This window comes from Nannospalax galili, unplaced genomic scaffold (genome assembly GCF_000622305.1).
Source record: "Nannospalax galili isolate Female #2095 unplaced genomic scaffold, S.galili_v1.0 scaffold352, whole genome shotgun sequence".
Taxonomy (NCBI): Eukaryota; Metazoa; Chordata; class Mammalia; order Rodentia; family Spalacidae; genus Nannospalax; species Nannospalax galili.
Genome location: NW_008332592.1, coordinates 127,238 through 146,934, shown reverse-complemented (window position 1 = coordinate 146,934; position 19,697 = coordinate 127,238). Strand labels below are relative to the sequence as shown.

The 19,697-nt window shown below is 41.8% G+C and overlaps 1 protein-coding gene across 1 annotated transcript in view; it reads left to right on the top strand.

Annotated features, from left to right (window-relative positions):
- Positions 1-19,697, top strand: part of Slc9a9 (solute carrier family 9 member A9) — a 284,233-nt gene that overhangs the window by 146,242 nt on the left and 118,294 nt on the right. The window contains exon 5 of the mRNA XM_008827516.3: positions 10,807-10,922. Within this exon, the coding sequence (XP_008825738.3) occupies positions 10,807-10,922 (116 nt within the window). The remainder of the gene's footprint in view (positions 1-10,806; positions 10,923-19,697) is intronic.

Genomic DNA, 19,697 nt, shown 5'->3' with positions numbered 1-19,697 from the left:
CTCCACACTTGCCCCTTTGATTCCCAGATATTGGCTTGCATGTGGCAGTCTAAGAAGTAGTGATTTAAAACACTTGTGTTGAACCCTGGCCACATCTTAGAACAGTGGACATACTAATAGTGTGATACTGGAGCCCACCTCTAGAGAGTCTGCCTTGCTTTGCCTGGAGGAGGGCCAGGGAATCATGGCTTTCAAAGCTTCCTGTGATATTCAAATATGCAACAAAATTTGATACCAATTAAGCATTACCTGCCCCTCCACAACCTTGTTTTGATGGCTCAAAATCTGTTCCATGTTGAGACCTCCCTGTTCTTTCACAATTCATGCCAGATCTTACCAACCCTCGAGGAGAGACTCAAATCCAATGCCTTCTCCCTGCTGGCCGTGGCTCTCCACCCCAGGGTGTCTGATCCCTTTAGTGAGTATGGTTGGACCTGTCCTGACTTCACACTCCTCTCAGACTTGCCCAAGTGTATTTCACATGGACACTGCGTGACTGAGTGGGCTGTGTGCTGACACAGTGTCACATTTGAATAGCTATCATTCTCCTAGACAGTGGATGAGATAAAAACACGGAATCAGCATGCCTAGTCAGGCTCTGGCTGTATGGAGTTCATCTTTGACTAGCTCTCTATCTCCTTCCACATCCAACACTGCAATTTATATCTATTCCATATTCATGTTGGATTTATGTCCTGTTTCCTCCAAGAATTCACAGAAGGGAGCCTTGAACCCCCACAGACAACTGTGTAGTTTGCTGTAGCTACAGAAACTGGCACAAAAATGTCAGGGTGAGTGAAGCTTCCGGAGGAGGTCATGGAGAAGGCAGGATGGCAGGTAACCACGTGAGAAGTGAGCTCAGCCTTCTTCCAACGGTCCAAAGTCAGAGGCTGGGATCCCATCAGGATTAGACAACAGTACTTTTCATCACAATTTCCCGTCTGCAGTCTTTTCCGTTCTTGAAAAATCATGGTGGACACTGATGGGTACACTGGAAGCAACACATGGAACTGACTGGAAGGGAAATCACAGAAGGCACAGTGCTTCCCACACCCTCCTACAGCTATGGTCAGTGTCCAGGAGGAACATCTCCTATAGGCCACACCTAACCCTCAAAGACCTAAGAACACATTAATTGACTTTTAAAACCCAGAAAACTAAGGCACAGCTATGTTAAATTTCCTCCTCAGCACTAAAGGGTAAAAAAAGCATTTTAAAATCTCATATTACTTGTTGGTTTTATTTGTTTATAAAAATTGGGAATCATGATGGCTGTCTGACTCCATCTCAAAACAGCAAAAACTACATATACATATATATATATGGATGGATGATAGATAGATGATAGATGATAGATGATAGATAGATTATAAATAGATAGATGATAGATCGATAGATGATAGATAGATAGATAGATAGATGATAGAATACTAACAATATTACACATACACACGGACACACACTCACTCACACACTACCCTAGTGCTTGATACAGAACAAGTACTCAACATGTCTATTGTCCTTTCCCTCTCTCCCACATACTTTTCCTTCTAGTCCAACCTCCTTAAATCCGGAGTTCTGTCACCAGGAGTAGAGAAGTTCTTTGGAAACCATGAAGTGGCGGCTAAGAAGAGCGCAGAGGCCAGGGATAGCAAGAACTCCGGGGTGTGCCTGGGTGGGTGATAACCCTTGCAGACAAACTTGTGGGTGGTCACATGTCCTGACACCTGGATTTCCAATTTCAGCACACTCACTTGTGCCCATGTTGACAATAGCCTTTCCCCTCATTTTTCTCTATTTCTTTCTGCTACTGCCATCCGGTTCGCTCACCAGCATCTTTCAGATTAGAGACAAGGAGGCTGCAACCTCCCTGCTCTAAAGTGTGCATCCCCCCACTCCCTTCAAGGGCAGGCAACCTGTGCTCTTTGTGGGTTCTTGCCCCAGATGCTTAATACAGGAAATAGACAGAGGCTCATCTCTCCCCATAGCAGAGCTGAGTGAGGCTTTTCCATGTCCCCATTTTCTAGCAACATGTCCACATGCCATCTAATTGACTCCTTCATCTTCTCCACAACTTTGTAGTGAAACAAAGGAAAAGAGTGTTAATACTGGCAAGACATGGAACTCTCTCACATGGTGTGCTCTGGGTACCGCCTTCATCTAAAGCAGGGATGAAGAGGTCCCATGGCTCCTGTGGGCACGCCAGTCCATACAGGGATCTCAGATTGGATCCAAAGTGGAACTCACACAGGACAGGCCTATCCCTTGTCTCAGCAGGGGTAGCAGATGGTGATGGCTCCTAAGTTACCAATGTTTGGGTTTCATTTTCTATCCATGAGGTTTTTGAATTGTCTCAAGAAAAAAACCACCTTGAGGAAAAAGGTTTACAGTCTAGGAAAACAGAAATTGGAAACCGACATATCACTGGAGTTTTGTGAACAGTCTTTTTACTTGGACGTATCCTTCAGATTCAACAAACAGACCCGCTGCCTCTCACAGCTGTCCTGAGTCCTCAAGGCACACACAATCTCTTCCCCTCTGTGAACTTGACACAGTGCTTTCTTCCATGCTCTCAGCTACTACAGGTGGTCTCTCTCTCTCTCTCTCTCTCTCTCTCTCTCTCTCTCTCTCTCTCTCTCCCTCTCTCTCTCTCTCTCTCTCTTCCTGAGGGTAGAAACCACATGTTGAACTCAGTTTTGCATTTCTCATAGGACTTAGAAGACTCTTACACTTCTCTTAGGACTTTTATTTGTTAAAAATTATTTATTTTATGTGTATGAGTGTATTGCCTGCATGTGTGTAAGTCCACCCATGTCATGAAATGCCCAGAGAGGATAGAAGAGGGCGTCACATTGGAACCCTGAAACTGGAGTTGCAGATGGTTGTTAGGGCCATGTGGGTACTAGAATTCAAACCTTTGACTTCTGCCAAAACAGCCAGTGCTCTTAACTCCTGAGCCATCTCTCTAGCCCAGCAGAGACTTATTTAATATGCCTGTTACATATATGGGATATGCGCCACAGTGACAAAAGAGACTTGTTGCTCTGACACCCATAGGAGCTTCATTGGCCACAGACAGGCACTCAAAGGTCCATATAATTCTGCCACCCAGAGTGAGCCACTGCTCTTAATGAAGCAACATTATCATCTTCAGCTCTGTCTTGAGAGTCCCAGTAAGTCATGAGCTTCTTCACAGCTCCTCATCTGCAGCCAATTCAAGTCCCCCTGTTTTCCTGTTTGGAGAACACGGGTGCCTTCATAGCCTCCGTCTCAGCTGCTTGGCTCGGTCTCTTCATTTTCCGTGTTCTTTTCAAACTCTTATGATCTCACTGGAGTACCCACACACTTAATGGCCCTAAATTAAGTGGTTCTCTTGACAGTGTTCAACTCATTCATGACCTTCTTGAAACATTTTCTTCCTTTGCCTTCTCTGACACTCTGAAGATTTCCACTCATGTCTCTGTTGACCTGTTCCTGGCCTCTCTGCTCACTCATCTTCAAGTTCCTTGAAATGACAGTGTGCCGGGCCCTCAGCCATGGGCAGCTTTCAGTGCTCGTTCTTTCTAGGCTGTATCTAGACCCAAGGTGATACTAACACGCCTGACAGTGTTTATGCTCAGATCTGTGTCCTGATTTATTTCAGGGTACCCACCAGTCTGTTTCACCACCTCAGAGTCAACGTTTCTAAAATGAACTTCAGTAAAATAGAATTCCCTTCCAAGGTTTCCCAGAACACAGAGTTGTGTGTACGTACCATCTTTACGTATCCCACCACCACCTCATTTTTCTTGTGTCAGAGTCTCACTATGAGGCCCTGGCTGGCCTAGAACTGGCTATGTAGACCAGGCTGGCCTTGAACTCACAGAGCTCCTCCTACCTCTGCCTCCCACCCACTGGAATTAAAGGTGTGCGCCACCATGTCTAGCCCCCATCTTCTCTCTGGAGCACTTTGCCACAAAGTGAATAAAATTGTAAGTTACAAAGGACTTATTAAATTTGAGACTCTTAATAGTAATTTCCCTGAGAATGGAAATTACATCTCTTGGTAATTTTTTATTGAATGAAGAAATTTAATGTTCAAATTAGTGACTGACTGAATGAATTTGGCTAGAAGACCCAGTACCATGCAGGATACTAAGGATCTGTGACTTCTCTAGTGGGGTATTAACATGGAATGTATGGCCAGTAAAAATGAAGTGTGAGTCTGAAACTGTCCATAACACATGAGCAAATAAATAGCAAAAGATACTTATCCAAAGTAACGTTAGATAAAGAATTCATAAACTTAGGGGCTGGAGAGATGACTCGGTAGTTAAGGGCAAGTACTCTTCCGGAGGACCCAAGCTCATTCCCAGCACTCACAACCACCTAAACTCCAGCTCCATGGGATCCAAAGGTCTCTTCTGAACTCCACAGTATCTGAACTTACTTGCAAACACTCCTTTCCTTATATACACAGACACAGAATTAAAAATAAAATAAATGTTTTTAAAAAGAATCTAGGAGGCTGGGTGTGGAGGCAAAGACTGGTGGATTTCTGTGAGAAACCTGGTCTACATAGTGAGTTCCAGGCCACCTACAGCTACAGGGAGACCCTGTCTCAAACAAACAAACAAAACACCCCTCAGCAGTCCAGGTGTACATCATAACTTCCACACTGATCCCACCTGTGGGTCACAGGTTTCCTACCTGTGAGTGAATTCCACAGTGACCTGTTTCTCTTGCTCAGATGGTTAGTGGGTCCGGCCTGCACTTTGCTTGCTCAGCTGTTAAGAATTCAATGCAAAAAACTACCTTTCCTGGTGATAGAGTCATCACTTGGTGATAGTTATTTTTATAAAAAAAGAAAAGGAAGAGGGAGTAATTTTTAAAATACTGAGATTAAAATGACATATTTTGAAGTTATCCAAGCAATTGAACTTTCTGGAAATTTTTGTTTTGAAATATTTTTTCAGCACATCTTTAGGTATGCAGTTTTAAGATTGATGAAATTTAAAATTAGTACATGCGTCATTAACACTCAGTAAAGTATGTTGAGATTTCCCCAAATTCTATTGCCCAGTGCCCTCTCATGGAGCAAATGACTAGGTAACATCGGTATTTTCAAGGCTGTGCTTTTGAGGAGGCAGCTCCTCCATCCTACTGAGGTCAGTGACCCCTGGAGTCCCCTCAGGTAACCATTCTGAGCCACATGAAGGGCTTCCTGTGAAGTGCAGATGGAACACAGAACTTTGAAAATATATGGCTGCTAATGGCTTCACTTTTTAGCCTCCTGGTTAACAAACTCATAACTAATTGTCTTGCTAATGATAATGTAGCAACAATGACAATTGTTCATTGTCAGAGGAATAGCAGATGCAGAGTAATTATAAGCTTGTTACAATTGGAGTGATAATGGCCATTGTTACATCAGTAAAATAAAAATGACTGAAATGAGTTCATGTTATATTGGATTCAGTTTTTGGGGTTTTTTTTTTTTGCTTTTTTAAAAATATTCATTTTTCTGTGTGTTACTTGATGGAAATAACTAGCATTATAACTACTTTAGGCCCAGGAGTCCGATTTGGAGTAAATTAGCCATTTATTCTTTTAACGCAAACCGTGTGTGTGTGTGTGTGTGTGTGTGTGTGTGTGTGTGTGTGTACCCACTCACTGATTTCAAAAGTGGTTCAAAACCTTTGCAGAGCTGTGCTAAGTATGCAGTCTTTGGTACCACCTACCCATATTCAATTCCAGCTCAGACACGAGCTCACTGTGTGAATAGAGACAGGAGATTTAATCTCTCTTGACTCCTGATTGTCTCACCTGTGAAAGGAATAATTAAAGCATCCACCTCAGAGGAGTGTGATGATTAAATGACACAATGAGTGACCATTGTCTGTAATAGAACTCACTAATGTACGTTGTTTGTTTCTATTATGGCTGTTATTTAAGAGAATTGGGAAAGTGCAACAATGTAGAGGGGGTCACATCTAATCCCTTTTGTAGAACACTATTAACATTAACAATGAATCGTATGCTTTTAGTTTTTCTGTTTAAATAGATGTCTAAATTTATTCAACTTCAAAAATGTTGAATTTATGAATTTTTAATAACCAATTTCTGTATTCAGTACATATTCTTGAATATAGTTTTAACAGTTGAATTTTAGTCAGTCATATGTATGCAGTAATTTTCTTTAATATTTTGCTCTAAGTACTTGTGATTTGAAACAACCTGAATGCATACATTTTGTAAAGAGCTGATAAATTTACTGGTATTAGCCCATAGGAAAACTGTAATAAGATATAGAATATCTTTTCTTTTTAAAGATTTTTTAAAAATATTTTACTTATTATTTTTATTTTATGTGTATGAGTGTATTGTCTGAATGTGAGTGCCCCCATGTCATGCAATGCAGTGGAGATCAGAAGAGGGCTTCGGATTCCCCTGGAACTGGAGTTAAGGATGGTTCATAGCTGCCATACGGGTGCTGGGAATTGAACCCAGGTCCTCTGCAAGAGCAGTCAGTGCTCTTAACTGCTGTACGCTATAGAATATCTTAACATTAGTACTTTTTGTCTTTTTGAGACAGGGTCTCCCTGTAGCCCCAGCTGGCCTGGCTCTTGCTGTGGAGATAAGGCTGGACTTGATCTCACAGAGATCCGCCTGCCTCTTCCTCCCATGCACTGAGATTAAAGGCAGGCGCCACCACACCTGGCTTCTTTGGCATTAATATTTCTAAGGCAAATTACCATATTGGCTTCTATAAGGACTTTAATTCATTTACAGCAATTATACAAGAAGGCTGTTGGTTCCTCCTCAACCTCATTAAGCATAGGTAGCAGGCATACATATATTTTATCTTCTCTAATTTAATGACTTCTAAACAAAATGGAACAGGTGCATTTCAGTTCTGAGCCTCTGGTTCCTATAAAGTTAGTTCATATATATAGAATTTACAAGTATAGCCATAGTTCATAAAATTCATGCTGGCTCTACAGCCTGGTGGTGCTCAGTATCTGAAGTGTAATTCAAATGAGAAAGGACCTTCATAAGGCTGGGCTAATCCCAGAAGGAAGTGAAAGGAGGAATGGTGTGGGCCTTCCTATTCCCACGTATGACTGCAGAGTAATCCCAGGGCTGGTAACACATCGTTTCCAATGCAGGGAGTGATGTGGATAACAGATAGAATTTAAATTTCTGGCTGTTTTCATTTTTGTCCATCCCACTAAACTGTATGTTCAATAAAGGCAAAGATCTTGGTTCATTAACCAATGTATCTTGAGCCCTTACTAGAGAGTCTGGCATATGATTAAGGGTTTAAGGATAAATATCCATTGAACAAACAAATATGCTGAAAGAAGCTTTCCTGAGCCTGTTGGAAGATGTTACACTTGATAACCAGTATTTGGCCCCCTGGGGACGTGGTCCAGAGTGAGTCTCTTAGATTTCTTTACAGCTCCCATGGGTGTAGACTATTGGCACAGTGTTTGCAAATAGTCAACACCTTCTTCCTGGCTGCAATTCAGCTCCCTACCCTAGAATCCCTCCTCTGCAAAGCCATGTTGGGTCTCATCTCTAGCCCACTGTAGATCTGCTCAATTGTTCAGCCCAGGGAGTGGTACTATTTCTGTGTTTTTAGGGTTACTCCATTGCTGTCCCCTTGGACCATCTAGAGCAATGACGTCATGATGTGGCTGAAAGAATACTGCCTGAGATCACATATCACTGTTGTGGAAAACACAGCGTCATTCTCTAGGTAACAGGAGATGGTGTTTAAAATCCCCTGCCTTGGAGCCAGACCTTCTCCATTCAAACATAAGCTCACCACTCAGTTCACCATGTTAAACAGGTTACTTCATCATGCTGTGTTCAATTTTCTGAGGTGTAAAATGCAAATAACAGTATCTAGTTTACAGGATCGACGTATGGATTAATGAATTAAAGCATGTTAAGCAGCAGAAACTGGAAATGTTTCCTGCTATTTCCATATTGGTGAATGGTAACAAGTGCCTCACTGAGAACTCGCTGCGCATGGGACATCAAATATTTGTTACTGCATTAAACCCTGAAGAAAACATCACTGTTACCTTATCTGATAAGACTTAGAAAGTTTTTGATAACACCCTAAAATTATACAGCAAGCTTGTGGTAAAGACTATTTAAATGCGCTGTGTCTGAAACAGTCTCTGATGGAGTTAGTGGTAACAGAATTTGAAATGTTTGCATCGTTGTTCAAATTATAAGTTCTAATGTGTGATATTTAGCTGCTCTAAAGCCATGCTCACAATCTCAGAACAATTCTTAGAAGTAAATTGTACATGCATGTGAGTATGTCAGTATTTACCACTGGCTGGATAATCTGCAGTTGCTACGGACTGTTACTGATCTTAGATCATACTGAGGTTCAGTGCGCCAATCTCCATATTTTCTCTATTAGAGTTTTAGCAAAACCAGTTAATTAAGCAAACATGACTTTTAAGGGTTTTTTATTGGTATATATTAATTATACCTACATTGGATTCATTATGACATTTTCAAATAAGTATGTGATGCATTTTGACCACATACCCGTCTCCCCCACTCCAGCTAACTTCCTTCCTCTTTCCAACTACTCTCCCTCAGCTTTCACATTTATTTATTTATTTATTTAATTCACTTATTTTGATGAATACATTTAAGACTACTTACAGGAGCATGGGACCCTTATCAGTGGCCATACCACTGAAGAAAATTTTGTCTCTCCCTCAACATCCATTAACTGCTTGTAGATTACCAGCAACATCTCCTAAATACCCCTGTCTTAGTTTGTTCTTCATTGCTGTGACAAAACACTCTGACCACTACCAACTTGGGGAGGAAAGGTTTTATTTATCTTACATCTCCCAGGTCGCAGTTCATCAGGGAGCCCAAGGTAGGAACCCAGGGCAGGAACCTAGAGACAGGAGCTGGAGCACAGGCCATGGAGGATCACTGTTTACTGACTTGCTCCCCTGGCCCCTGCTCAGCTTCCTTTCTTACGCAACACAGGCCCACCTGCCCAGGGGTGGCATTACCCACAGTGGGCTGGGCCCTCCCACATCACTCAATAATCAAGAAAATGCCCCACAGACATGGCCACAGGCCAGTCCAATGGAGGCAATTCTCCAATTGAGGTGCCCTCTCACCCAGGTGTGTTAAGTTCACACTAAAGCTATCCGGCACAGCCCCCCTTACGGCCCTTAACTTCCTATAACTCGCAGAGCAGCACGGGGAAGGGAACACATGACCAGGATTCTCCCCACTTGATGATGGACTATTAACAGGCCCAATCTTGCATGCAAGTAACGACAGTTGCTGAGAGTTTAAGAGTGCAACAACCGTGTCATGGCCAAGGATGGCATTCCACCTCGTTCTACCCTTTCGTTCTTACTGATCCTTCTTCACCATGCTCCCTGGGCCTTGGAGGGGTGATATGGATAACCCATTTATGGCTGAACATTCAACAGCTTTTATTCTCAAGCACTTTTCCACCAGCTAAGAATTTTTGCAGTAACCACTGCCTACAGCAGAAAATGTGACTCTGTTCAAAGCTGATAGCAGCACTAATATACGAGCATAATCATATTTAGAAAGCAATCTGACAAACACATCATGTCCATTTAGCAAAACAACAGCAGCAGCTTTCCCACCAGGACCTATGACCGCCCTAGCTTGGGCTTTTGACTAGATTTACAATACCAGATGTGAATTCCCTCCAGTGAGACAGGCCTCAAAGCTGATCAGAAAATTATTGGTTACCCCCACAACAGGCTTGCAACTCTTCCAGCAGTGGGCACAGAGAGCACGCAGCGACCATCGGAATGAGACTGCTGATGATAATTCTCCCCAGCAGCCTACACAGCCTGTCCCAGCACTATGGACGCTAGCTGGCAGAGACGAAGCCTCCAGCTCAGTCCCAGCTTGTTTTCTCTATGTCCTGCAACCAGTGCACGTGGACTCAGTCTCTACCAACGGCACTGGCAGTAGCCCGAGTTGCTTTAGGGGCCTCCGCTAGAGGCATCCCTGATCAAAAACTCAGGAAGGCAGCCCACCTCTGGTCCTGGGATTTTCATGTAATACTTCATGGCTTCTGGGATTGGGTTTATTTTAAAACTACAGTGTGGCAAATTACAACCCAAATAGAGATGTTGTATCCCATGTTGTAGAAATATTAAGGAAATTAAACCTTTAAAATCTTCATAGAAGTCTTTCCTTGCGAAACCAAAGCATATAACCATTTCAGTATTTGTTTTCAAGGCTGCTGAAGCTTCGTGAACTCTTACCTAACAGTGCTTCTCTTCTCCACCCAAAGTGGATGGGTCCTGACACCAGGAAGAAGGGAGGTGTAGCTGTTGTAAAATGACCAGTTGTCTGTACCCTGCATGCACCTGTATCTTTCTCACCACAGGGATAGACTTGAAACCTGAATCCTCTGCAGACACTCCTAGCTGACAGAGCAAGGAAAGCTGGAAAGCAATCCATTTTCAGATGTCAATACAGCTACTGTATTTGTGAGCATGATTTGCTGTGCCACATTTGACAGATTTGTATGTCCTTGAAATTTACCTTGCTTTCAATGGAACATGTTATCAAACACTGTTATCTTTTGCTGGGTGAAAGAAATATGATATTTGGTGAAAGTATCATTCACAGCTGGGAGATTCTAGTAGCATGAGTTGGCAGCGGGGTGGCAATTTATGCATGGTACAGATTCAGGAACCACATTAGAACGTCCGCTGTGATAGCGTGGGTTTACACAGGATTCAATGTGATGTTTAAAGATCTTGTTTTTCTCTTTTACAGGTTAATTATGTATGGTTTTGTGAAGGTCATGGTGTATGCTGGCCAGCTGAAAAATGGGGACTTTCATTTCACTGACTGTTTATTTTTTGGTTCACTGATGTCTGCTACAGATCCAGGTAACTGTTCAAATAATATATTTCCTTCTTATAAGAGTCAAACATTTAAATTGAATGTTTCTCACGGGCCATCATCCAGTCTCCCTAGTAATTCTTTATTCCTCATCACAGGCAGCTGACACATCTGTTAGTGACTTAAATTAAAAGAAAGGAAAGAAAAGGTGAAGAAATATGTGAATAGTAGATAGCTCTCAAAGCAGACAGCAGTCTCCACAGTGGAAGGAGCTCTTTCTTGTACGCCATTGTTGTTTCCCTAGGACTTTGTAGCCATTCTGAGCTGTTTCCTTAAATTTTTCCCTCTGTTCAATATATCTTCTTTCAAAAATGATCTGGCAAATTAAATAGTTTAAAAATACCTTTGAAGATTGTTTACGATGGAATTTCACTAGCACATAAACAATAGGGACATGGTAAAAAGGACTGCCACATACCCTCAGCCACTGCTAGATATGGGCACAGCATCCCTCCTTTTCATTAGTGCTGCATTGTGTTATAACAAATCTCAGACATCACATTTGACATATAAATACCTTAAAAAAGACTGTTGCCACTACAGAGCCCCAAACGCTTCACAATCAATGCTTCACAATCGCAATTTAATAATATCAAAGCTCTATTCACTGTTCAAACATCCCCGATTGACTTCTTGTTGTTCTCATTATTTGTTAGCAGTTTGTACATATCAGGATTCAAACTACAGTTACACAGTATGATGTGTTGCTCTGACTCCTGAGTTTTGTTTAGTGTTTAAGTTCCTCTGCAACCTCTGTTCTACTTTGGTTGCTGCTGCTGTGATAAACAACTGACGGAAAACCAACTTGACAAAGAAAAGGTCTGTTTGGCTACATGTCCCAATCACAGTCCATCCTGAAGGAAGCCAAGACAGAAACTCAAGTGGGGCATGAACCCAGAGCATGGAGGAACACTGCTTACTGACTTGCTCCTCTGGCCTGTGCTCAGCCTGCTTTTTTATTCAACCCTGGACCATCTGCACAGAGGTGGCACCACCCGTAGTAGGCTGGGCCCACCCACATCACTCAACAATTAAGAGAATGCCTCACAGACACGGCCACAGGCCAGTCCTATAGAGGAAATTCCTCAGTTGAAGTTCCTTCTTCCCAGATGTGTCAAGTTCACAACTGAAGCTACTCAGCACAATCTCCTATGTTATTTGTTGTTTTAAAAAAGGAAGGAAAAGAAGTGATTTGTCTTTTGAGTAAATTAAGTATGGTTCCTTAAAATGTCTTTGTGTGCCCAATAGTTCTTACAAGCTAGAGCTTAATCAGAACCAGGTTCAACTGTTTTCATTCATAATTACTTTGAAGATAGTGCTGGGAACTTTCTATTGTATCAGGTCAGGAGGCAAATGGTGTTTAGTGACTGAGCTGTTGGCTCAGTGATGGCTACTCTAGCGAGGACCAGCAGAGCACACTCATGGGTGAACAAAAGGTGTTTCTTACATGTAGCAATAAAAGAGGGGGAACCCTGGGAAGTCTTGGAGAAGGTTAGAAGGACTTGCTATGGAACTTGGGTTTATGTTTGGTGCTATTTAGGGAAGGTTTAAGGAATCAGGACCTCTTTCTGGATTGGATGTGTAAGGAAGTAGAAGTTGTCCCATGATTAACGCTTAGTTAAATCATCTTAGAAGAGGAAAGACCAGACTAAGCCTAAAGCTCTAATTGATATAGAAGCAATTTTCTTCTTCATGGCCAGAACAGGGGCTGTTTAGTCAGTCTGTGGCTTGGATAATGCTCATTATTGGAAATCTTTATCTTACTTTTGTCTTGATCCATCATGGTCACAGAATGACCTTGTTGGAGGTTGTTCTATGAAACTGTTTATCTTCAACAGGAGAACTCTAGGCCCAGTGGACAGTAGCAGGCCAACTCTGAGATGCCAGGGTTCTTTCCTCTTTCTTAGATGTCCTCTGACCAACAGCACTCATATCATGATGATTTGTGATAGCTTCAGACTCTCAGGCTCAGCCTCAGATCTCAGAATATGTAACAGTGAACCCAGCTAATTTCCATGCACATTAGCATTCAGCATGCTCTACCATTTGCAGCTCTCTGCCGGTTTATTAGCATTAGTTCCATTGATGCTGACCACTTAATCTATTATTTATTTAGGGGTTACACACTAGTGGTATGCAAATTCTATTCTCCTTTTTGCATTTGTTAGATAGTATTGTCCTCAAAGAAGTAGTTTCCCAGTTCAGCTATTTGAGTACTCCATGGTACAACATAAACAAACAGTAACTGCCACCACGAAACAGGACAAATAGTTGATTCTTTCATTTACTAATTTTCAAAATAATGTGCTGTTTCCCTGGCATCCTCCACATGTTACCAAGAGAGCAGGTTTTAAAATGCATCTTTATGAGCACATGGATTTTAAAATAGTATGTCTCAGTCTACACTGTTTTTATTTATTTATTATTTATTTATTTAGATGATCCAGTTGCTCTATTTCAGCAAGGTGGGGAGCCTCTTCAAGTTTCTCCTGTATCCTTCGGTCATGACCCCCATGATCTTTGATAAACATCTTGCATTTAGGTAGGTCTAGATATTCCAGACTTACGTTCTATAACTCCTGGATCCTGACTTAAAGTCGGTCATTTCTCCTGGGAGCTTTGGATTTTTCAAGAAGGAAATTTGCCCTGAGAACACAGTTGGGCTGGGTGTTTTAGCACTATTGAATAGGTCACTCCTTCTGGACCTTTTGTGTTGAGAAGTTACACCACAAATTCATTTTACTACTTTCAGCTCAATTTTAGGAGTATAGAAATTTTATTTCCCTGTGTTGAATTTTAATTTGTATTTTCCTTTGTGCACTGTCCTTCCTCTTACAGCGTTAATATAGTTTCTTACTTGCTTAAAATATATACTCAGAATTATCTTACATATATTATTACTAAAAACGCAATAACTGAAAAATGGCCCAATATTTCATTGTGCTTATTTTTGGCCTTTCAGAGTATAGTGCTTGCTATGAAGCTGAACATTGTTCTGTTTTAAAAATCACTTGCAATTATTCTTCTGTGTGGTTAAGCCACAAGTCAGTCACAGTCATGTTCATCTGCTTCATTGTGCATTTTCGTTGGTCTGTTTTAAAATGAGATTAAAATCTCTCTAGGATTCAGAAAGGAAAAACCACAGATCAAAATAAAGGAGCTTGGCTGCTTATCCCTGCCTCTTCTTCCTCAGCTTGGTTTTAGTGCTTGTGGGGTTACTTTTCTGTTTTTTTCTGTTTTTAAATTTTAACACATATACAAACATGAACACACTCATATATATATAGGATGTTACACGTGGCTTTTTGTCTTACTTTTTGCGAATTCACAACAGTACTTTGGAGACTGGCAACATCTAAAGATCCTTCTCATTCCCTTTTATGGCTGCAGCATAGACCATCGTTATTCACCTAGTCTTCTAGCAATGGGCATTTGAGGGATTTTTTTTTTCCCCTGCGTTTTGAAATTTGGAATGGTATTGCAATTACAAGCTTGGAAATTGATAGCTTCTCATATGTTTCCTGTCCTTGAGGTAGATGTTTATAAAGAGATTTATCTGTAATTTTCTTAGATACTAAATTTTCATCCTAAAGTGTGTACCAATTTGCACTCAAGCCCAAGATCTAAGGTGGTTCTTTTCCCAGGCATGCTGATAAGGTTTTTCCCTATACGTTAGGTGGTTCACATCTCCCTGCGGTGAGTAGGGAGTAGGGTTTGGATATCTGTTTACATGTTTAGGGGACATAAGAATTCTTTTCTGAAAATTGATTATTTCTAGGCACCTGTTTCCAGTAGAATTGTTGGTCTTTAACATTTCAAGTTTTACAAGCTTTATACGTACTAGAGATACTAATCTTTTTTCTGTTACATAAGCTATAAGTATTTTTGTTTGTCATGTTTCGTTTTGTTTATGGTCAGGGTGGTGGCAGTGATATTGGCCTGTGTCCTAGTCAAGGATGAAGTGAAACTGGAATTCAGGTTTAGAGTCCATAGTGTACTTGAGGGAATCAGAGACCCAGTGTGGTGTAGAGAGATAGATGCTCCGCCTCCAGGTTGAGGGATGGCCTAGCTGCTCCATCACTGCTGAGAGATTTGACATTGCATTTGCTGAAAGATTTCACACTACAGCACCTGCCCCAGGGAAGTGGAGAAATCGCTTGGCAGCTGCTGCAACCATAAACTCAGGACTAAGTATTTCATCCCATGGTAATTTTCTAGCTAGTTAGGACTGTAAACTTCCAATAAATAAGGGCATTCAGTTTTTCAGAGTTTGATCCTGTTTCAGGGCATCTCAACACAAATTTGTGTGGCAAAGCACTACCTCCATTGTATCTTGGTCTCAACACTGAAGGCCAAGTTTGTTGCTAGAGTCTGAGTTTGTTGGACTTTATTGAGTGATTCAGCTGGCTCCAAGCACAACTGAGTTGTGTTCATGCTTTGCTCCTTCTGTTGCTGATGATATCCCTGAGGTTATGTTGAAACAACACAGAAAACCTGATTGAAATGGAAAAAAATCCAACCTAGTAAAATGGTTATTCACCTGCATTGTGTCAAACAACTAAGGAGAGGGCTTTAAAATCCCAGTGGGCTCACAGCCAGGAAAAACATCCTGGCAACCGAGTGCCTTCCAAGCCTGACAGGGGCCGGCTGTGCAACCTTGGGCAGCTGCTCCACTTCCCTGGATTTCACAGATTCTTGCAGGTGGAAGATATGCAGTTTTATCCCTTCCAACCCTTTGATTTTACAGATGATGAAACAGACTCTTCATCTGTAAAATGAAAAGTTTCAATAGCACTCTCGTATCGTCCTTCCAGCTCTAATGGTCCATGATTCTTATTTCTGTGAGATTTCTTTTAAAATAAACCTCAGTTTTAAAGAAAGCACAATACCAACCCAATACCTGTCAGATGAATAGTCTACAGTTCTAACCCCACTCAGCAAATGCTAGCAGTGGTTTCGCGGCAGGTGCTTGTGGCTTGTAAACAGGAATTCCACATCCCCCTCTTTTACTGAGAGCTAATCGTTATATTAAAACATGTTGAACCCACTCTCTGCTAAATTGGTGTAATTTAAGATCTTCAACAACCTTAAACACCTAGTTAATCTCACCCCACAATTACTCATTTATTGCTTAAATTCTCATGACTCACTAATTTATGAACGAGAACCTGTGCTCCCCAAGCCTGATGTTTCCTGGCCTTCTTTAAATTAATCCTTCCCCATTCAACTCCATCTTGGCTCAGGGTTATTATCTACTCATATTTATCTGTTATAGAAACACATTTCAACTTTAATTCTTCCTGCATGTTTCGGGCTCTCTCCAGCTAGTTTTCAGTTTAGCCTCAGTTAGGGTGATTTGACCATAATTGGATTAATTTTATTTCCTTCCTATCTCACTGGTGAGGCTCTTGCACTGAATGGAAAGGTCAGTGGCTATGGACAGAACTCTGAGAGAGGCAGCTGGGGTAGACAGCAGGGTGCAGGAAGGAAGCTCTCGGTCAACCAGCTCGTCTTCAGATAAGTTCAGAATAAGAAAGCAGGAAATTGGGGAAAAGGAAAAAATACAATGCAGTACTGTGAAGGCCCCAACAGTGGGGAACAGGCCTTCCTCAGTGACTCTGCCCTGTCAAGGTCAAGCCTGTTGTGGTGGTTTGAATGAAAATGTCCCCCATAGGCTCCAAATATTTGGACATTTTGTCTCCAGATGGTGGCGCTGTTTTGGGAGGTTTTAGAAGGTGTGGCTATCCTGGAAGAAGCACGTCACTGGGGGTGGGCTCAGAGACTTCTTAAGCCTTGCTAGATCTCTAGTTGCTCTCGGTTCCTGTGGCTGCTGGAAGATGTAGAACTTAGTTTCCACTCCTCCACCCACCTCTGGCACAATGTCTCCCTGCCATGACGGACTGTAATTCCCCTGGGACCGTAAGCTCAAATAAACTCTTCCTTTTATAAATTGCTTTGCTCAGTGTTTCTCTCACAGCAACAGAAAAGTGACTAATAGACCTGCAAAGGCGCCCTCTGATCTCATGCCCATCTCCTGGCTCTTCCATCACTGCCTGGAGCCCATATGGTAAATTGAGACATCCGTAAGAATGATCTTGACTAGTAGCGATGAAATGCTTTTTGCAGTGTGGTAAGATAAAGAGGTGTCTTTTTAAGGAATGCAGAAACGTGTTGCGATCCCAGCATGCCCATGGCCTCTAACCGCCCAGTTGGTGCCTTGTTACTGTTCTACCCAGCATGCCCATGGCCTCTAACCGCCCTGTTGGTGCCTTGTTACTGTTCTATCTTCCTGAAGGTCTTTGCTTAAATGTCACCTTTGAAATTGAAATGTCACCTCTAAACATTTGTTCCTTATTTCATTCATCCCAACAGCACATACAACTATGATTTATTTATTTATTTGTTTGTTTGTTTATTTAATGCCTGCCCCCTAAGTGGAAAGTATTTTCCACATGTATTTTCAGGCTTATATTTCTAGTGTCTAGAACTGAGGGTTCTCAATAAGTACTTGATAAGTTAGTGAATATTTGTGGAAGAAATCGCTGTAGCAAAGTCTGGAGCATGAAGGAAGTGACTGAAATTGGAAGTGTAGAGCCCTTGAACCTACAGGTAACTGTCAGTGACCAGATGTCACCTGGCCCAAGAAGGGGCAATGACAGGACGTGGGGGTCAAACTCCTTGCCTATAGCTGAATCTTCTGCACAGACTGGTGGAAATACTGGCTTCTGTCTCTAAAAAGGCACAGTCAGCTAAAATATGTGCCTGCCTTCTTGCATAACTAAGCAGCAGCCATGTCCTTCTCCCTATCCTCCTGGATGTCCCCTTAACACTTTCCTGAGAACACCGAGCCCTGGCTTGCAGTGTGGCAGAGGTTGTAACAATAGTGTGGGGTTTTTAGGTCGGAAGTCATTCAAAGCAATAGCTGCCTCTAGGAAAAGGAAGAACTCAGCACATTACATCATATATTATATAATCACTGAAGATACTAGAAACCCACGCTGGCATTTCACAAGACTGATATTTCTTCCAAGGTCCTGAGAAAGCCACTCATCAAGCACGTGTGACCTGTGCATCGTCACACTTCATCAATTTCCCTATTATTTGGATTAAAATGTCTTCATTTTGCACGATGCAGCTGTGTTGAGACTCAAATACAGCTGCAGTAGTTGGAGCTCCACAGTATTAATCCAGTATTCAAAAGTGGGAGAACATTCATACTTCATAGACTTGGCCATTTCTCCAGGAGAACTGCCCAAGAGTGTCTTGGATTTGTGTCTTGTTAGATAAGACAGGCCTACAGATACTCCATCCTGTTTGGTAACTACAAAATACACGTGGAAAGTAACTAGCCCATTCAGTATGTATTATAAGCATAAACATACTCCCTGTATCAAGCACTTAATATACGTATTACTTTTGTGTTGCTGTGATAGAAACACTGACCAAAGCAATTTATAGAAGAGCTTATTTGAGCTTAGAGTTCCAAGAAGCAAGAATTCATTGTGGTTCTAGTTTGTTTCTCCATTGCTGTGGCAAAACACTCTGACCACTACCAACTTGGGGAGGAAAGGATTTGTCTTAAATCTCCCGGGTCACAGTTCATCAGGGAGCCCAAGATAGGAACTCAGGGCAGGAACCTGGAGGCAGGAGCTGAAGCACAGGCCATGGCAGGACACTGCTTATTAGCTTGCTCCCTTGGCCCATGCTCAGCCTACTTCCTTATGCAACATGGGCCCACATGCCCAGGAGTGGCACCACCCACAGTGGGCTGGGCCTTCCCATATCACTCAACAATCAAGAAAATACCCCACAGACTTGCCTACAGGTCAGTCCAATAGAGGAAATTTCCCAACTGAGTGTCCCTCAACCCAGGTGTGTCAAGTTGACACTAAAGCTATCCAGCACAATATACTAAAACCTCTTTTCAACTTAGATAATGGTTATGTTAGAAATTGGTACGTGATTTTAGCTACTTAGGGGTGAAATGATAATATTCACATTTACTGTTAAGAATTGCTACCTTGGAGTTGAAGAGGTAGCTCAGCAATGAAGAACACTGTTCTTGCAGAAGACCAGGCTTAGTTCCCAGAATCCACATGGGGGCTAACAACTGTAACTCCAATTTCAGGGAATCTATTGGCTCACTTCTGGACTCTATAAGGCATGCATGTCAAGGCAAAACACTCATATGCATAAAATAAAAATAAATAAAAATTATTTTTTAAAAAGTATCTCATGGAGCCAGATATAGTGGCACACACCTTTAATCCCAGACCTTGGGATTGAGAGGCAGACCAATCTCTGAGATTGAGTTCCAAGACAGTTTGGGCAACAGGGAGACCCTGTCTCAAAAAGACCAGAAAAAAAGTATCATAATAAATTATTGGTTGTTCTGTTTGTCTCTGTGGATTAAACCCAAGCCCTTGACGATGGTAGGCAGGTGCCCTATCACTGAGTTATACCCACAGGCCATAGTTTTTAGATTGATTGCATGTTGAAATATTTCTCATCTAATATTGAGTTTAATAAAATATACTGTTAAAATTAATTTCACCTGTTTCTTTTACTTTTTAAATATGACTATTAGAAACTTTAAAATGCATATGTATTTGCATTACATTTATTGGACAGTGCTGCTATAGAGCCATTAAAAATAGATTGTTGCTGGGCATGGTGGCACACGCCTTTAATCCCAGAACTCGGGAGGCAGAGGCAGGTGGATTGCTGTGAGTTCAAGGCCAGCCTGGTCTACATAGTGAGTT